This window comes from Podarcis erhardii (assembly GCF_964252035.2).
Source record: "Podarcis erhardii genome assembly, chromosome: 4".
NCBI classification, from domain to species: domain Eukaryota; kingdom Metazoa; phylum Chordata; class Lepidosauria; order Squamata; family Lacertidae; genus Podarcis; species Podarcis erhardii.
Genome location: NC_138508.1, coordinates 5,044,533 through 5,062,817, shown reverse-complemented (window position 1 = coordinate 5,062,817; position 18,285 = coordinate 5,044,533). Strand labels below are relative to the sequence as shown.

At 50.1% G+C, this 18,285-nt stretch overlaps 1 protein-coding gene across 1 annotated transcript; it reads left to right on the top strand.

The window, feature by feature from the left end:
- Positions 1 to 1,720: 1,720 nt before the first annotated feature.
- Positions 1,721 to 4,802, top strand: TPBGL (trophoblast glycoprotein like). Its single transcript, XM_081859335.1, has one exon. The coding sequence runs from the start codon at positions 2,200 to 2,202 to the stop codon at positions 3,316 to 3,318; it is 1,119 nt and encodes a 372-aa protein (XP_081715461.1). The 5' UTR covers positions 1,721 to 2,199; the 3' UTR covers positions 3,319 to 4,802.
- Positions 4,803 to 18,285: the final 13,483 nt, after the last annotated feature.

The following is an 18,285-nucleotide window of genomic DNA, read 5'->3' as shown; positions in this document are numbered from 1 at the left end:
TTCAGCCTAACCTTCCTCACAGGGCTGTTGTGAGGATAAAATGAGGAGGAGGAGAACCGCATGTGCCACTCAGGTGGGATGTAAATGCAACCATTCTCCATTCTGGCATGCATGTGTGAATAACCCTGAGTCAACTTGAATGCAACTTGGATCCGGACAGTTGGAGATGGAGTTAATCCATCACCATTGTAGCCTGTGGAGGCCCGCATCCTGCATCTGTCACCAACTACAACTTTGCTACCCAAATGGGGTGCGTGGCAGATGACAAAGTTTGCATTATGCAGCTGGAGTCTTTAAGGTCAGGCTGCCTATCCTAGAAGCCAGTAACAAGAGAGAGAGAGAGAGAGAGAGAGAGAGAGAGAGAGAGACTCTGACAATGTGTAGCAGTCCTCCTGTCTCTCCCCACATGGGCCACCCAAGCTGCTGGAATGCCCTAGCCAAGCTGCAAGGGAGGCAGGCAGGCAACCCTAACGGTAAAGCTAAAGGACTCCAGGACAGTTAAGTCCAGTCAAAGGCGATTACAGGGTTGCGGTGCTCATCTTGCTTTCAGTCCGAGGGAGCCGGTGTTTGTCCACAGACGGCTTTCCGGATCATGTGGCCAGCAGGACTAAACCGTTTCTGGTGCAACGGGACACCGTGATGGAAACCAGAGTGTACGGACACGCCGTTTACCTTCCTGCCACAGTGGTACCTATTTATCTACTTGCACTGGCATGTTTTCGAACAGCTAGGATGGCAGAAGCTGAGACAGAGCAACGGGAGCTCACCCCGTCGCAAGGATTCAAACCGCAGATCAATCAGCAAGCCCAAGAGGATCAGTGGTTTAGACCACAGTGCCACCAGCGTCCCTAATGACAGCTGTTTGATGCTGCTCCAGGCCTGCTGGTCTGCCCCTGCCCCAGCCCCTCTGCGACCCCTCCCATCCACCCATCACCCACCTTGTCGACTGCTTATATTTTGATACTGTTTGCTGGGGTTTTGTTGGTGCGGTGTTTTTTAGACGTTGCTTGTAAGCCGCCTTGAAAGAACGTGCATCCTGAAAGGCGGGATAAAATGGCAGATAAACCTCATGGCACGGAAACACGGGGGGGGGGCGGGGAATGCATCGCTTTGTGCATAACAGAGCATAGTGGAGTTGGCTCGCGAGAGGAGGGGGGTTACTGGTGTCCTCCTCGCCGCCACCACACACACACACACACACACACACACACACCCCGACCGCATTTTTGGCACGCCTTCCCCTGCTATGCCTAAGGCACGAATGGCGCAAAAAAGGTCTCCATCCACTCGTATGGAAGGCAGGAGGAAGGGGCTGCAGGGGAGACACTTAGACGGCTGGGGAACTCTCTGCCCCAGAGCTCCCAGGGTCTGGAGTGCAGGGCTGGGGTGGGGGAGGCACTGTGCCCTCCCTGTCCCCTGCTCGGCGCAGACCCTTCGTGGACCTCCCCCCCCCCCCGGAAAGCAGTCCCCGCGATGGCTTCTTAACTTGGACGGGGCCAGCCTCAGACAGGGGGAGCGCTTTCCTGCTCATGGAGGGGGCTTCCAGGTCAGGCCTCGCAGCTTCACCTCAGGGCTGGGGCGGGGGGACGCCCCTGCGGGCGAGGGACGCCCTCTTCCCCGCCTCCCTCCAGCTGTCCCGGCCGGCTGGGAAGCGGGCCTGCGCTCAGCCTCTGCCAGCCAATCTCAGGCAGCCGCTGCCGGCCCCTCCCTCGCCCCAACCTCGAGCCAGAAACCACCTGGCCGGCGGAGGGGCGAGTCTCTCCCCTAATCCTGCCGTCCGGGCGCTGCGCCACTAACCTGCCAGCCAAAGACGACGAGGGGAGAGAGGAGAGAGGAGAGAGGAGATCGCCAGCCGCCTTCCTCCGACGCCCGCGATCCTCCGCCCCCACCCTACCCAGGACCCCTGTCTCCTCCCGCCCCCTCGGAACCGGCGTGGGGGAAGCCTCCGGTCCTGCTCGCTCGCCGCAGACGCCGCGCACCGCCATGAGTCACCGCCGCCACCGCCGGGACTCCTCGGGCTCCGGGCAGCCTCGGCTGCTTCTCGCAGCGACAGGAGCTTTGGTGACCGTCTAACTCCGCCGCCGCACCGCCGAGGAAGGAGGAGGAGGAGCTGCAAGGCGGGCAGGAAGCAGGCGGCGGCGACGGGGGCTCCGTCCACCCGTCCCCTGCGCCCCGCAGAGATGCCCAAGCGGGGATAGCATGGCCCGGCGCCCCGGACGGCTCCTTCTGCGCCGCCGCCTCGTCGGGCTGCTGGCCGGCGTCGCCGCCATGCTTCTGCTGCCGCTACTGCAGGCGGGCCGGAGCTGCCCGTCGTGCTTCTGCTTCGCCACGCCGGACACCGTGCAGTGCCGCTACGTGCGCCTCCTCGAGCCCCCCGACGAGCTGCCCCGGGCCGTGCACAACCTCTCCATCGTCGGCGGCAACCTGACGGTGCTGCGCACGGCCGCCTTCGCCGGAGGCTGGGCCCGCGGCGAGCCCCTTCGGCCGCTGGGCAACTTGACGCTGCTGGTACTGACGCACAACCACATCGAGACGCTGGAGGAGGCGACCTTCGCCGGCCTGCCCGCCCTGGCCACGCTGGACCTGAGCCACAACCCGTTGCGCTCCGTGGCGCCGGGCGCCTTTGCCTCTTGCGCGCGGTTGCGCACGCTGCGCCTCAACCAGGCTCTGCTGGCGCCCGGGGCGCCGCCCTTCGCCGAGCTGTTGGACGGCGCGCTCTTGAACCTAAGCCTGGTGCGCCTGGAGCTGGCCGGCAACCGGCTGCGGCAGCTGCCGGCCCCCTGGGCCCTGCCGCCGGGCTTGGAGGAGCTGGACTTGCGCAACAACTCCCTGCGGGCGCTGCGCTCCGAGCGCCTGGACGGCTTAGCGGCGCTGGGCCGCGTGCGGCTGCTGCTGGACTCGAACCCGCTGCACTGCGATTGCGCCTCGCTGCGGCCCCTGCTGCTCTGGCTGCGCAACGCCACGTGGCGCGCGCCCGGGGTGCGCCGGCTGCGCTGCGCCTCGCCGCCGCAGCTGCGCGACCGGCTGCTGTGGCGCCTTCGGCTCCTGCAGCTGGAATGCCTCGACGGCGCGGACTGGGCGCTGCTGGAGCCCGGTGGCGCCGAGGAAGAGGAGATGGAGACGGCCTCGTACGTCTTCTTCGGCATCGTCCTGGCGCTCATCGGCGTTGTCTTCCTCATGGTGCTCTACCTCAACCGAAAGGGCATCAAGCGGTGGCTCAGCAATCTCCGAGAAGCCTGCCGGGACCAGATGGAGGGGTATCACTACCGCTATGAGCAGGACAGCGACCCGCGACGGGCCAGCCCCGGAGACCTCTGAGGCAAGCTGGCAGCAGGCCTTGGGGAGCTTCATTCCACCCCCCCCCAAAAAAAAACAACAACTTGAGAAGGGCGGTGGTGACACCTTCCTTTCTGGTCTTCCAAAGTGGGGGGGATGGACGGACAAGTGGAAACCCACTACCCAGCTCTGCAAACTTGTCCAAAACTCTACCTGTTGGGGGGGGTGCAGGGACATCGCCCCAGGCAAGGTGCAGAGGACCCCCTCAACCCCAAAGGTGGCTCACGACTGACTCTGCAGGCACCCTAAAGCCAGCCTCGAGGGGACTGTGTGGGCAATCTCTCCCCCACCTCCCACAAACCAAAAGGACACGTTTTCCAGTTGCACCCTACTTGGGGGCACTCAGCTTTTTACCCACTAAGGTACGCCCAGCCCTCCCAACATCGGGTCTGTGTGTGCTTTGTCTAATTATAATTTAAAATGCCTCCCAAACCGTCACCCAGTAAGAAGGAATCTGCCCATTCTGGACACAGCACTATGCAGCGATAGGCTCCTATCTAGGGGGAGCTGGGAGTGTTAGGAATTATTTGGCCCCAATTCTAATCTGCCCCCAAATAGGGGGAAAGCTGGGATCCTGAGCAGACTCCCCTGGAAGTGAGTCCTGTTGAACTAAAATTGGACTTGCTGCCAAGTAAACATGTAAAAAAACAACAACTGGTGCATGAAAACCCCACATTATTCTGCCTGCCGCTAACCCATTGCCCCATTCTCAGCTCTAGGCGCAGAAGAAGGCTGACGCAGCAGTTGCCTTGGCATGGTCAGGATTGATTCCTTACAGACCTCCAAGCTTCAGGGAACAACAGGTTTATAGCAGAATCATCTCCCCTTCTGCTCCCAAACACACACACTCGCCACCATGGCATTGTCCTCGCAGAGAAAGGTCTTGCTGCCTTGCTTTTGAGTAGTCCCACTGAAATCGACAAATTACTCCAGAGTCAGTAGTTCGCCAAAGAAAGGCTGTTGAGCTGCCATCTTCAAACAGCTTCTTTCTGGAGTAGGCCCATGGATTTCAGTGTCGCTATTGTACAAGTAAGTGGATTTAGGGTGGCAGTTTAATTGCCTTTAGAACTGCATTGCAGGGGGGGGGGAGTGTCCCCTGGAATCACCGGGCAGTGAGAAAAAAGTTTAAAGCTGACCTTCCTCTTTCGCCTCTCTCCATCCCCCTGTGTTTAAGGAACAAGGGGGCTGGGCTCTTGCTTCCAGTGCTAGCCTTACTCAGAGTAGACCTAATGGAATCAATGGGCATGACTAACTCAGGCTCATTGATTCCAGAGGGTCTACGCTGCTAGCTTTGGGTGCAACCTGCAGCCACGGTCTTCATGGTTGGAGAAAGAAATGGGGGGAAACCCTGGACATATAAAACTTGGATTTTCTTTGGGAGAGCAAGAAAACTCTATTCCCTTTCTCCTTTGCACAGCCTGTTTCCTCCAGCAAAGCCAGTTTTCCCTGGCAAAAGTGAGGGATACCAAATCTGAGTTCTATTGGCTGGAACCCTGCAACCCCAACACGCCCCCTGCTTTTACTGTCGTCAGTTGAAGCTGACTCAGTTCTCTTCAACTCACCCCCCCAAAAAAAACCCCAAAATACTATTTCTGTTTCCCAGCCACCAAAGAACTACTACCCAAATGTTAGGCAGCTCAGCACAGAAACATTTGCGGAGGAAGGACCTGACCTGAGAGAGAGAGGATGTAATTTTCTCTTTGCTTTCCTTTGAGGAAATTAATGGTTGGTTGTGCTCCCCCCTGCCCTACAGAAGAGAATGCAAATGTTCAACAGTAGCAAACCCTCCCCACTTAGACTGGCTGGCTGGTTGCATGACTCTGAAGCACGCATAAAATACGAAGACTTAATTTCCCAAACTGTGAAGTAATGACAGATGACTTAGATTAGGGCCGTTTTCGCTGATCTTTGTATCAGGTGTGGGGGGGGGGGTTTGAAACGCTCGTTCTAGTTCATTCTTCCACAAGTTTGCTTTAGAACAGTGCCTGTTAGCGTGGTTTTGGGGCACGGCAGGGTGAGCTCCAGCCCGGTGCACGACAGTTCCTCTGGCTGGTGGCGCTACCTGTCATGCCGAAAGCCGTTGTTAGTCTCTGCCTAGAGCAAAGAAATTGAAATTTGCATCTCTTAACTGTATTGTACTTTTTTCTATAAAGCTTATTGCAATAATTTCAGAATACCCTCTCGGCTGCTGCAAAGTTATTCCTTTTAGCTTTTTCTCTCTGGCGTGGCTGTTGGGGGGGGGGCTGCCCTACAAACCATGGTTTGCAAATCACAAACGAGATGGGAATAGCTTCTCCTTCTGGAGGATAAAAGGGAATAACAACCAATTATCATCTCGTTCTTCATTCCCTTCCTGGCACCAACAGTTATTTCAAGGTAAGTCGATGCAAAGCAGATCCCCCTCGTAAAAGAAGGAGCAAAGCTGTGGTTTGTAGTGGGTTTGCAAACCAGCGTTATGTTGGAACGTGATGTGCATCGCTCATGCATTATGCTGATGCAAATATAACTGAAATCCACGGTTAACCCCCAGAAAGGAGAATGGAGAAGGCTGGCTGGCTCTCTGTTTGCATTCCATACTTGGGGGATGTTTATATTTTTAGCCTCCATGTGATTCTGGATGCTGGAAGGAGGGGCGCAGGAATTGCAGCCCAGCAAAACATCCCGTTCTGTTTGTTGTATGGAATTGTCCCATGCCCTTGATAGATCTTATTTTGCAGAGCTGGGAAGAAATCCCCTGGACGTAGAATTGTAGAGTTGGAAGGGGTACCATGAGGGTCATCTAGTCCAACCCCCTGCAATGCAGGAATCATTTCCCCAGTGTGGAACTTGAACCCATGACCCTGAGATTAAGAGTCTCGTGCTCTACCAACTGAGCTATCCCCGGTATGCTGCACCACAGACAGACTTGTTTCTTTTACTGAGTGTTCGTGGAAGTGTCTTGCTTCCCGTGCCCAAGAGATGCCTCCGTCTTCTGTTTTCTCTCCCCATTGTACGTCAGTTGGACGTCTCCCTCCAATGGAAAGAGTATGCAATGTGTCCATCTCCTGCTAAAAACCAAGACAGTGTTGTTAGCAAGCCAGCTGTGGCCCTGCTCCAGGGTTGGCTTGCTGGTGTGTCGGTGATGCCATGGGCACAGGCCAACAGGTACTGACTTCAGCTGGCTTTTCCTTGACCCTTTCTGGACCATGCTGAAAACCTGACTAGCCATTTCCACCTTTGGGGCACACAAGCAAAGAGTAAATTAGTGTGTTTTGAGCACTGCCAGGTCACAAAAATTCATTATTAACTAATGAACCCACTTTTCCTTGTTGGTGGGCATGTGCATGCTGCTTGTCTTGTCTAATTCATCTAGATCTGTTTCTTGCTCTTTGGGAAAAGCTGCTTCTCTTTGCTTAGGACACACCAGTCTGGATTGATGATCCATGGTGGATGAACATCCTCATCATCATCATCATCATCATCAATTATTTATAACACACACACACACACACACACCCGCCCATCTGGCTGGGCTTCCCCAGCCACTCTGGGTGGCTTCCAACAAAATATTAAAATATAGTAATGCATCAAACATTAAAAGTTTCCCTAAACAGGGCTGCCTTCAGATGTCTTCTAACTTTCCCAAAAATAATAATAATAATAATAATAATAATAATAATAATAATAATAATAAATTTTATTTATATCCCGCCCTCCCCAGCCGAAGCCGGGCTCAGGGCGGCTAACAATAATCAAATAATCAAATAATCACACATTCAAAATATTCATTATAAAAATTAAAATCAAATTAAATTAGTGGCAACCAATTAAGCAATATTCTGTGCAGGTTGCCAGAGGAGGGAGTCAGGCTGCGCCCTGACCAAAGGCCTGGTGGAACAACTCTGTCTTGCAGGCCCTGCGGAAAGATGTCAGGTCCCGCAGGGCCCTAGTCTCTTGTGACAGAGCGTTCCACCAGATTGGAGCCGCAGCCGAAAAGGCCCTGGCTCTAGTTGAGGCCAGCCTAACCTCTCTGAGGCCTGGGACCTTCCTTGCCCTTCCTTTCTAATGCTGGATTCCCTCCTTCTGCTAGGAGGGGGACCTTTGGACTGCACCTTCCATGTTTGCTGGGGTTCATGGGAGGAGCTGTTCTGCAAAATCAGGACGGCCACAGGTGCGCTACACCTAAGTGCCCATCTCCCAAAGTCCTTAAAAGGTTTCCGAGGCACCTATGTCCCTTGTCCCAGGACTCCCAGCCAGGTGCTCTCCAGATGTTTCGGCCTGGGGCTGATGAGAACTGTCACCTGAAACATCTGGAGGAAGCCCAGTTGGGAAATTCATTAATTATATTAGTATGCATGCTTCTAGAGCTTGCGCATAAAAACGAGCATTGCCATGAAGATAAAGAGGTGAAAGTCGGTCACTCTAAAAGTGTAGTAAGCTGATCTGGCGTCTGCTTATCTGCTGGGATCTGCAGGGAACTCTGATCTCTGTGGTGGGGGTGCATATATAGCTCAGGGTTCAAGCCCCTGTTTTGCCTGCAGAAGATCCCACTTTGACCTCCAGATTACAAGAGGAAGAAGAAAAGATTGCAGGTGATGGGAAATGCCTGTCACTGCACGGGGTCTGCAGAGCCTCTGCCAGCCAGAGCTGACAGTTCTGGGTTAGTTTTACCAATAGTCTGACACCGTATGGGCTTCATACGTTCAACTGGGGATAAAGACACTTCTGTAGAGCACCGGTGGCCCTCGAGGCAGCACTGTCTGGCCCTGTGGGGTCTTCCCAAGTCCCTCCCCCCACTTTCTGTTACTTGTGCCGGATGGACTGTGTTCTAGAACTGTGGCAATGCCTCTTCCTTGCCTGAGCGGAGGGATGGAGAGGTGTGTGTTTGTGTGGACTCCTCTGGCTTTTGTGTGCCTGAAATGCAGCCTCCATTGTGTGCAGCTTCTCTGAACGTTTGTGGTGTGAAAAGATTTGGGATTTCAGCTGGAAGTTACGGGTTAGGCACTGATTGGAAATGAAGGGGTATCTTTACCCCAAAGCCTTTGCAGGCAAAAGCAGGATTGAAAGTGCGGTCACCTGTGGTGTGATGGTACACCACACCAGCAAAATTAGGAAAAATGTACAAAACAGGAAATAAGGCCTGCTAGAAGTGTAAAATCAAAGAAGGCAACTTCTACCATATGTGGTGGACTTGCGAAGGAATGAAGAAATTCTGGGATTTGATTTATAACGAGTTAAAAAAAATATTTAAATACACTTTTCCTAAAAGACCAGAGGCCTTTTTATTAGGAATAATTGGGGACGAAATTAAAAAAGAAGATAAGACACTATTCCAATATTCGACAGCAGCGGCCAGAATATGAATTGCACAAAATTGGAAAAGTTCAAATACCCCAACGGTCAAAGATTGGCAAACAAAATTATTTGAATATGTTGAACTAGCAAAAATGACGCAAAAAATTAGAAACCAAAAAAATACAAAGTTTATTAGCGATTGGAATAAATTTATGGTATATATTGAAGGAAACTATAGAAATTTAAAAACTACAGCAGGTCTGATATAAACCTTATGATGTGCAAACCATCAATAATTATTAGCTGCAGAAAAAAGTTTTTTTTTTATCAAGAAGCCCGAAATCAGGAGGGAAGGAGGTCAATAGGTGTGTAGAGGAAAGATCTAAATGTCTAAAGATATAAAGGTTCAAGGAATAAGACATAGAACTGTAACGGAAATTGATGTTATTTTTGTGTTATGTATGGATATTTTTTCTTTTTTTTTTCTTTTTTCTGAAACTGTTGTTTTGTTTTTTCTTTTGGTTTTTTTGGTGATTTAAGTGAAACAATAAAAAGAAATTTAAAAAAAGAAAGAAAGTGGGGTCACCTGTGACCTCCCCATAGCATCATGAGTGCGAATCGTGAATGCACCAGGAAAAGGACGTCCAAACGTCCTCAGGAGGCGGTGATGAACACCAACCTTTCAAAGCGGATTGGACAAATTCACAGAGGAAAGGGCTGTCAATGGCCGCTGGTCAGAAGCTGCAATGCTCCTGAATACGTTTTGCTGGAAACCACAGTAGGGGAGAGGTGTTCGAATCCTGCATCTGGTTGGCCGCTGTGAGGACAGGATGCTGGACTCAGATGAGCCATTGGCCTGATCCTGCAGCTTCTTGTGTTCTCAATCCACCCTGCAGAAGAAGGATAGTCAGGAAACAAACATTGTTGCATTTAGGAGAGATGGTGCCTGTCTGTGGTCCTGACAGCCATATGAAAATCTCCCATCTCTTTTCTCTCCAGCTTCCTTCATTGTTAGTGAGGAGATTGTTTTCAGAGAAATTTGAGGTTGTTTTGTTTTCCAGCATCAGTTAAAAATCGGTTTTGAAGCACTGGAAAGAAAATAGGTTGCAGTATATATTTTTGATGTGGGCTATGTTCGTGAATGTTTTAAATTGAAAGCAGATCATCCACTGCCATTGATTCCTTCAGGACAGATCCACCCCATACATTTAAAGCACAGGACTACCCCCAAAAGAATCCTGGGAACTATAGAATTGTAGAGTTGGAAGGGACCCATAAGGGTCATCTAGTCCAACCCCCTGCAATGCAGGAATCTCAACTAGAGCATCCATGACAGATGGCCGCCCAACCTCTGCCTAAAAATCTCCAAGGAAGGAGAGTCCACCACCTCCCGAGGGAGACTGTTGAACAGCTCTTACTGTCAGAAAGTTCTTCCTGATGTTTAGTTGAATTCTCCTTTCTTGTAACTTGAAGCCACGGGTTCGAGTCCTACCCTCCAGAGCAGGAGAAAACAAGTTTGTTCCCTCTTCCATGTGACAACCCTTGAGATATTTGAAGATGGCTAGCTTATCTCCTCTCAGTCTCCTCTTCATCAGGCTAGACATACCCAATTCCCTCAGCTGTAGCTTTTTTAAAAAAAGAAAGGTGCTGGGAATTATAGCTCTGGAAGGTAGAAACTACATTTCCCGGGGTTCTCTGGGTGAAATTACATGCTTTCAAAGTGCGTTGGGAGTGCTTTAAATGTTTGTTGTGGGTGGCCATTTGCCAGGAAAGCATTTGCCACATCCCTGAGGTGCAGCAGTCCTGATTTTAGGTGTGGGATAAATTGCACTGGGGAGTCAGGCCATTTAGATTGGTGAGCCACTTGTAATATCAGCAAGCTATATATGCTCCTGAAACATTTGCAGGAATGAGAATAGATGAGATGTGGAGCAATGTTGTGGCCTTGACCGTTCAGGGTGCCCAGTGTCCATTCCCCTGCCATCATCCTTAGAACGTGACTGGCCACCAACTTGGCTGGCTTAAAAAAAGGATTAGGCCTGTCCATAGCAGTTAAGGCTATCAACTCCTGCTGGCCATCAGGGCTATGCTCCATCACAGTCTACTTCTGAATACCAGATCCTGGGGAGCGTTGTGGGGAGAGTGTTGTTGCCTTTGGCCCTGTTTGTGGGTTTCCCAGGGGCCTCTGCGAGAGAACAGGATGCTAGACCAGATGGACTTTTGGCTTGATCCAGGCTCTGTTGATGTCCTTATGCCCACCCGGCAGCAGTGTTAGAAATTAGCCAGATGCGTTTGATACTGGCACTAATTGCAACCACGTGGAGATTTCTGAGTGCCAGGTAAGCGGCCACAGTTTAACAACCTCTGCCTTAGTTCATGGCACTTAATTCAATACCACTTCCACTGTCTGTTTTTCTCCTCCTTGCATACTGTAAGAGCAAACAATCGTACCTTGGATCCCAAATGCCTTGCAAGTCGAACGCTGCAAACTTGGAAGTGGCTGTTCCAGTTTGCAAACTGTTTTTGGAAGCCAAACGTCTGACAGGGCATCCGCAGCTTCTGATTGGCTGCAGGAGCTTCCTGCAGCCAATCAGAAGCCGCACTTTGGTTTCTGGACGTTTTGGAAGTCGAACGAACTTCTGGAACGGATTCTGTTTGACTTCCAAGGTGTGACTGTATGAATGTAGTTGAGGTCATAGAATCGTTGAATTGCAGAATTGTGGCATTGGAAGGTACCCCGGTCCAAACTCCGGTGGACAGACATTGCATGGTTGCAGCTGTGACCCAGGTTGAAGGTGCCATTATAAATCTGAGTTTCCAACACTCCATGGCAACTCTTTTGCATACACCATAAAAAAATTCAATGCATTGAATAGATAGCCATGTTTTGCCATTGAGCAGATCCTCTCTTGATATCCCCAGACCTGGTGCCTGAGTCAGGCCATCTCGTTCAGCTGACCCCACTTGCAGGCCCACGTGAAATCACTCCCTGTGGTGCCCGAATAAATCACCTCACTTCCAGGGGATGGCTGTGCGGACTCTGTGCAATTGCTGAGTAACAGCGGAGCATTTGCTTTCACGCCGAAAGAGCAATCAGACAGTGCGCTGTTTATAACCTATTGACAGTTCCAGCTATTCAAAAGGATGTCGGGGAGAAGAAAAAGGGAAAACAGGCTTGCCACCCAGGCTGCTGACGGCCTTCATCTTGGGGGAAATAACGCAGGTCGATTATTTCAGGGGGGGCGGGGTGTGCTAACGCTCACAATGGCCTTCGTCTCTGTTTTCTTATAATGCCTCACTCTGACATTTTGGCCCAAACACTTTGTATCAGCTGTGCCTCCGGTCTTGGGGCTGTCTACATGCCACATGCACTTAAATCACATTCCCCATCCCAAACGAATCCTAGGAACTGTAGTTTAAGGGTGCTGGGAATTGTAGTGTTGCGGTGGGTAAACTGTGGTTCCTGGGATTTTTCAGAGGGGGGCTTGTGCTTAAAATGTATGGCTTGTATGCCTGGTCAAGCCAAAGGCAGAGGCAGTCCTGCTGAGGTGGAGCCTAGGGTCTATGTGTACAGTGCCCTCCTTTCTATACTGTGGGGCGGGCTTGCCTCTAGGGCAGGGGTGTGGGACTCCCAAGCCCAGGCCTCTCCATCTGGTCCTCTGGATTCTGCCCGAACCACAATCCCCTGTCAAGCCAGTGGTCCTGTTTCTGTCCCCAACATACCAAACATGGTGCCTGTTCCAGACTGCGCATGCATGCGACCCAGAATGATGAGCCTTTGCCTTCTCCCAAATGCAGCCATGTCGATGGGCCTTCTCAGGATGTAAAGGGGGGCATTGAAACATACACACACCACCCTTTCCAATAGAAATTTATCACCTGGACAGAAACTGAGTCCCCTCTGTGTATGTCTGTATGGCTAACAGGTCCATGTCAGCCCAATCTCTGAGCAGCGAGAGATTCCAGGGTACAGTTTTCTTGGAACGAAGGCCAGCGCAGACTGCGGTGTCTCTAGGATTTATGGTTTAATTTAGGCATATATACAACTTGAACATAAGACGGAGGGGCCCAGCAGATCTTGCTTCTCCATTTGCCACAGCTGTGGATCCAGCACAGAGCAAGCGGGTCTCTGTGTCTCCAGCTTCCAGTCTGTTTTCCAGCTCAGCTCACACTCCCTGCTTTGGGTCTTGTTCTCCTATCCAACAGATAGGTGAGGGGGCTGGAAGAAAGGCCCAGCCATTTGCCCACAGTGCCCCCTCACTTAGTTGTCACCCTTGCAACCCAGTTCATCTTTTTTGGGGTGCTGGCCAGCTGAGGTCTTGCAAAGAAACGTGTCTCACCAGTTCAGCAATAGAATGCTCTCTTAGATGATGATGATGAATTTATGCCCATCTGACTGAGTTGCCCCAAACACTCTGGGAGGCTTCCAACAAATTAAAAACATTAAGCACAAACTGTTGTGTGCATGCACACGAAAGCTCACACCAATAACTTACTTAGTTGGCCTTTAAGGTGCAACTGGAAGGATTTTTATTATTATTATTTTGTTTTATTTCGACTACGGCAGACCAACACAGCTGTAAACCTGTAACATTTAGTACAGTAAAACTTCAAACATTTAAAACCTCCCTATTCTAACCCTCACTGCATAAGGACCCCCAAGAATGGGAAGGATCTCAGGTCATCATCCAGGCTGACACACACAGACACACACAAACACACACACACACACCGGCAAACCCACAAAATGCTTATCTAATTACTTTTCATAGGCTTTCTGGGCAGGTCAGAGGAAATGAGAGAATAAAATACAGTATTCAGAAACAAAAAAGAGAGAAGTAAAGAGCATCAAAAGAACAACACTACTTTTCCAGAGACAGGGAGAATTGGGAAGGGACAGTCAGCAGGCAAGAAATGGCATTTCCCTGGTCCCTGATTCTTTTCTTTCTCTCTCTCTCTCTCTCTCTCTCTCTCTCTCTCTCTCTCTCTCACACACACACACACACACACACACACACACTCAGACAGGCCCTTGTTGTTTTACCACCCCCACCCCTAGTCAGGCTTTAAAACCTCTAAGTGAGTCTGCCTAGGAAGGTGATCTGGGGAGAGGGGGGTATTTTGGGGGGGGGATCTGTGGCTGTGAGAGGGGTTAAGCACCATGGCCCCCCTCCCTCCAAGTGCCCCATAACCCACCCACCCCCCATTTTCCTGCAAGCTCGGCATCTGGTAGGGCTAGGACTTCCACTCCTGATGAGACAATCTCTCACTCTGCCATAATGAAAAAATAAATCCCGCTAGATATCTCTGGGGTGGCTTTGGGAAGCAGCGAGCGGCCGGTTCTGCTGTGATGGGGAAGCAGAGTGCTTTGAAAGGCAGCTCAAGGAAAGGCGGTGATGATGGGGGGAGAGGAGGCTCAGTCTAAGCACTGGTCAAGAGCGGCCCTTCAAGCGGGAGGCGAGGGGCCCTCCAGGCTGAAAGCAGCAGGCAGAAGGGATTTAGGTGCACACCTGAGATTTAGACTCGAGCCGCTAAAGTGGGTCGAAGTGCTTGAGCACCTCTGTGCAACATATCCACTTTAATTAACACTTCACGCACACACACACACACACACACACACACCATTTTACAATTAGGAAAGTGAGTGGGGAAATGTCTAGCAAGTGAATGACGTAGTTCATAGGTAGGCAAACTAAGACCCAGGGGCCGGATCCTGCCCAATCATCTTCTAAATCCGACCCACAGGCGGTCCGGGAATCAGCGTGTTTTTACATGAGTAGAATGTGTCCTTTTATTTAAAATGCATCTCTGGGTTATTTGTGGGGCATAGGAATTCGTTCATTCCCCCCCCCCAAAAAAAAGATAGCCCGGCCCCCCACAAGGTCTGAGGAACAGTGGACCAGCCCCTTGCTGAAAAGGTTTGCTGACCCCTGGCTTAGTTAGTTGAAAGACATATGGCCAATGGTTAAGAGTGTTGGACAAGGGACCCAGGAGACCATTGTTTGAATCCCCACTCAGCCATGAAGCTCACTGGGTGACCTTGGGTGCCAGTCGCTGCCTCTCCACCTATCCTACCTCACAGGGTCGTTGTGGGGGTTAAATTACAGGGTGAAGTTACAGGGAACCAGGCAGAGGGCCTTCTCGGTAGTGGCGCCCACCCTGTGGAATGCCTTCCCATCAGATGTCAAATAGATAAACAACTATCCAATGTTTGGAAGACATCTGAAGGCTTCCTGTTTAGGGAAGTTTTTAATGACTGATGTTTTAATGTATTTTTAATCTTTTGTTAGAAGCCGCCCAGAGCGGCTGGGGAAGCCTAGCCAGATGGGTTATTAATATTATTAAATGAGGAGAGGGAAGAACCATGTATGCAACGTTGAGCTGCTTGGAGAAAAAGGTATAGCCTGTCAGGAGCCCGTCCTACTCTCGAGTAGGACCCTGGCAAAGACACACGCCCAACTGGCATGTTCTCTCTCTCCTGGTCGATCGTTTGGGAGCTTCAAAAGCTTTCTTCTGCCCGAACATCACAGTGGCCGATGCCAACAGACATCGGCACACTTAGGGTTCCACAGAGTCTTCGCGGTTTGTGTGACAGACCTCAGCAACTCTAATCGGCTAATCTACTTTATTTACATATAAACACACACGGAGCACTGCAACATGGATCCCTCTCTCTCTAGCATCAGACAGCAAAGAGAAAAAGAACAAAGGACAATAGTCCCACTTCACGGAACACAGGAACACAAACATCCTGTCTCCGTCACTTCCCACTCCGTGGAGTCAAAACATACACCGTCATGTGATAGACAACAATCTCATGACTGCAATCACGGAGCTGGCATCTTAACAGAGCCTGCATGCAATGAATAAATTTAAATAATAAATATGTAAGAACATAAAAACACGAGTCAGCTGGATCAGGCCAATGACCCATCTGGTTCACCATCCTGTTCTCACAGTGGGAGATAAAAATAATACTGGGGGCATCTGAGCATGTGCAGAGTGCCTGCCACACACTGAGTGATGACAAACAGTCCCCTGTACCTTTTGGGTGAAATTGCACAGCTTCTATGTACATGAAATCACACCAGCCCGTCCCTCTTCTGAGCGACGACACCCCATTCCTTTGGCCCGGAAAGTGTCGCCACAAAGCCTTGACGTGCCACTTGTGAAATGTGCCGCGAAATGGGAATAATTGGTGCGTATTGTTTGGAGCGTTCCTGGGTTAAAACTGCACGGTGCTGCTCGCTGTTCCCGAGAGACACCCTTGGAGACCAGCGGAGGAGAAAATCAGCTCTCTTCCCAAATTGGAGGGTTGGCCTGGGTTGGTGGGGGCAGCTGGGGAGAGATGCACAAGTTGACTTTGAAAGTTGGCGTGACACAAATCCCTGCTCCCTCCCTCCATCTCCAAAAGAAACGTGGAAAAAGAGAGAATTCTGCAATGACAGCGTAGCGTTAACGTGACAAGACTAGACTGCTCACATCATCTCTCCAGCAGCTGCTGGGCAGGGAATCCTGTTCTCTGCCTCCCTGTTCATCACCTTAATAAGCCATGCCAGGATTTTTTCCCACTCTGACTATTTATTTAACTGTCCCCCACCTGGCAAATTCAGAGCTGACGGTTCGGATGACTTAATCTAAGGTTACCAGATTTTTTTCAAAGAATCCGGGGACACTTTTTTTTTTTGAAAGGAGAATAATAATTTAATAATAATAACTTATTATTTGTACCCTGCCCATGTGGCTGGGTCTCCCCAGAGAAAAAAGAGTTATTAAAAAAAAGTTATTTAATTTTTTTAAAGAAGTAATATATTCTCTTCTGTGGTCTCCTCTGTCGCATGGCCTTCCTCTGGGCCCCGGCCTGCTCTCTCGGGGCTCTAGCCACCATGGAGTAGGCTCGGATCAGGCCTGGGATCGGCCACGTGTCCTTGCCCTCCCATTGCTCTCCTACCTCTCCTCCTCAGCGGTGGCGCAACAAGGTCAGGGCTCCCCTCTTTTTTCTCTTTCCTCTTTCTCTTCCTTCTCCTTCTCCTCTCCTCCTTCTCCTTGCATCGGCTCCAGGGTTTTCCTGTCCCAGAGCACTGCTAGGCAGTCGGCCGGGTGCTCTTGCTCCGGACTCAATTTGGCTTGGGGGGGGGTCAGCAGCTCCCCCAGTTGACATGCTGGGTGTCCCCAGTTCCCCTTCAGCAGTGGCGGTGGCAGCAGCAGTCTCCGCAGCCCAGAGCCAGCCTGGTAGCGCAGTTAGCTCTGGCTGGCTTCAGGAGCTGCCCGCTGCCGTGGCGCCCGCCATGTTGCCTCGCCGGAAGTCCCCATACGATGTGTCTTGCGCCGCTGAACTGATCACGCAACATTCATTCCCTACTATTAAATCTACAACACTTAAAAGATAAATCCGGGGACATTAATGAAATCCAGGGACATATTTTTTTAAAAAAATAATATTTATTAGAAATTTCCAATTACAAAAAAAATTAAAAGAACAAAACATCCCAATTTGAAATCTTATTTTCAGTAGCATCTTTCCAGGACTTCCCCTCCCCTCCCCCTCTTGTATTCCAATTCTTACAAATGAATTCAGCAAATTCTTATCCCAGATTTTGAACTTATTATCATTAGCCCAGTTTTAAAAATATTTTCCCATCCCCTAAAATCGACCTGTTCCCTTCCGCGCGTTCCCTCCTTTAATATACAATACAGATTAAAATAATCAAATATAATTAATTAAAATAAAATTGTAAAAATATAATTAAGATAATCAAATATAATTTTACACCCTTTGGATTCCAAATTTCCCTCCCCCCTTTCCCGGTTGCGTTCCCAATGTTCATCAACGTCTGGTGTCTTCCTGGAGCTCCCACATCTATCTAGGCCATAGTCCTTTACCAGTCATCTTTAATTTCGAATGTCCAATCTTGGAAGGAGTCTATCTCAAAAAGGCCCATTTCTTCCATCCAGATTTAAAACTCCAATTTTATTTCTTAGACTTTTCAAATCTGGATGTCCCAAATGTTCCCACTTCCAACTTTATCCAATTCTTGTTGTTCTTGTTGTTCTTGTTAATCCCTCTCCTCCTTTTTTTTTTTCCTGCTCTCCTGCACAAATGTTCTAATTCCAAAAGCTGCTAATTCCTCTGCAGAGGCTCTGTTATTCAGGAACAAAACATTATGCCAAGTCCCTTCCATTCTTCAATAGATAAATCTATTGTCTCCTTTAGTGTGTAGACCTCTGTAGACAAAATAGTGTTCCATTCCTGCAGTTTCCCAGGAGATAAAAAGTTCTATTCAAGTTCCAAGCCAACAATACTTGTAATATCCCTCAGCTCCTCTAGGTGGATTGCAATAACTCAGTTCCCTTCCAGATCACGCCCACCAGTCAAAATAACTTGTTATTCCTTGTTTTAAGCAATTTGTACCCAATTTATAACAAATGTAACCGGCAAAGTCCTCGTAACAAAGTTCTCATTTTTGTTCTTCCGCTTTAACAGCTCTTTGACAGCTGTCAAAACCTCTCTTTCTCTTCTCCCGGCGCTCTCACAAATCGCTGAAATCCAGGGACATATTTTGTCCGGGGACAGATTTGTAAATCCGGGGACTGTCCCTGGGAAACGGGGACGCCTGGTAACCATAACTTAATCCTCGTCTGTCCCTTGAGACATCCTGCCTTACTCCCAGGGTG

Coding starts and splice junctions, on each gene's coding strand:
- TPBGL (XM_081859335.1), top strand. CDS start 2,200: ATGGCCCGGCGCCCCGGACGGCTCCTTCTGCGCCGCCGCCTCGTCGGG.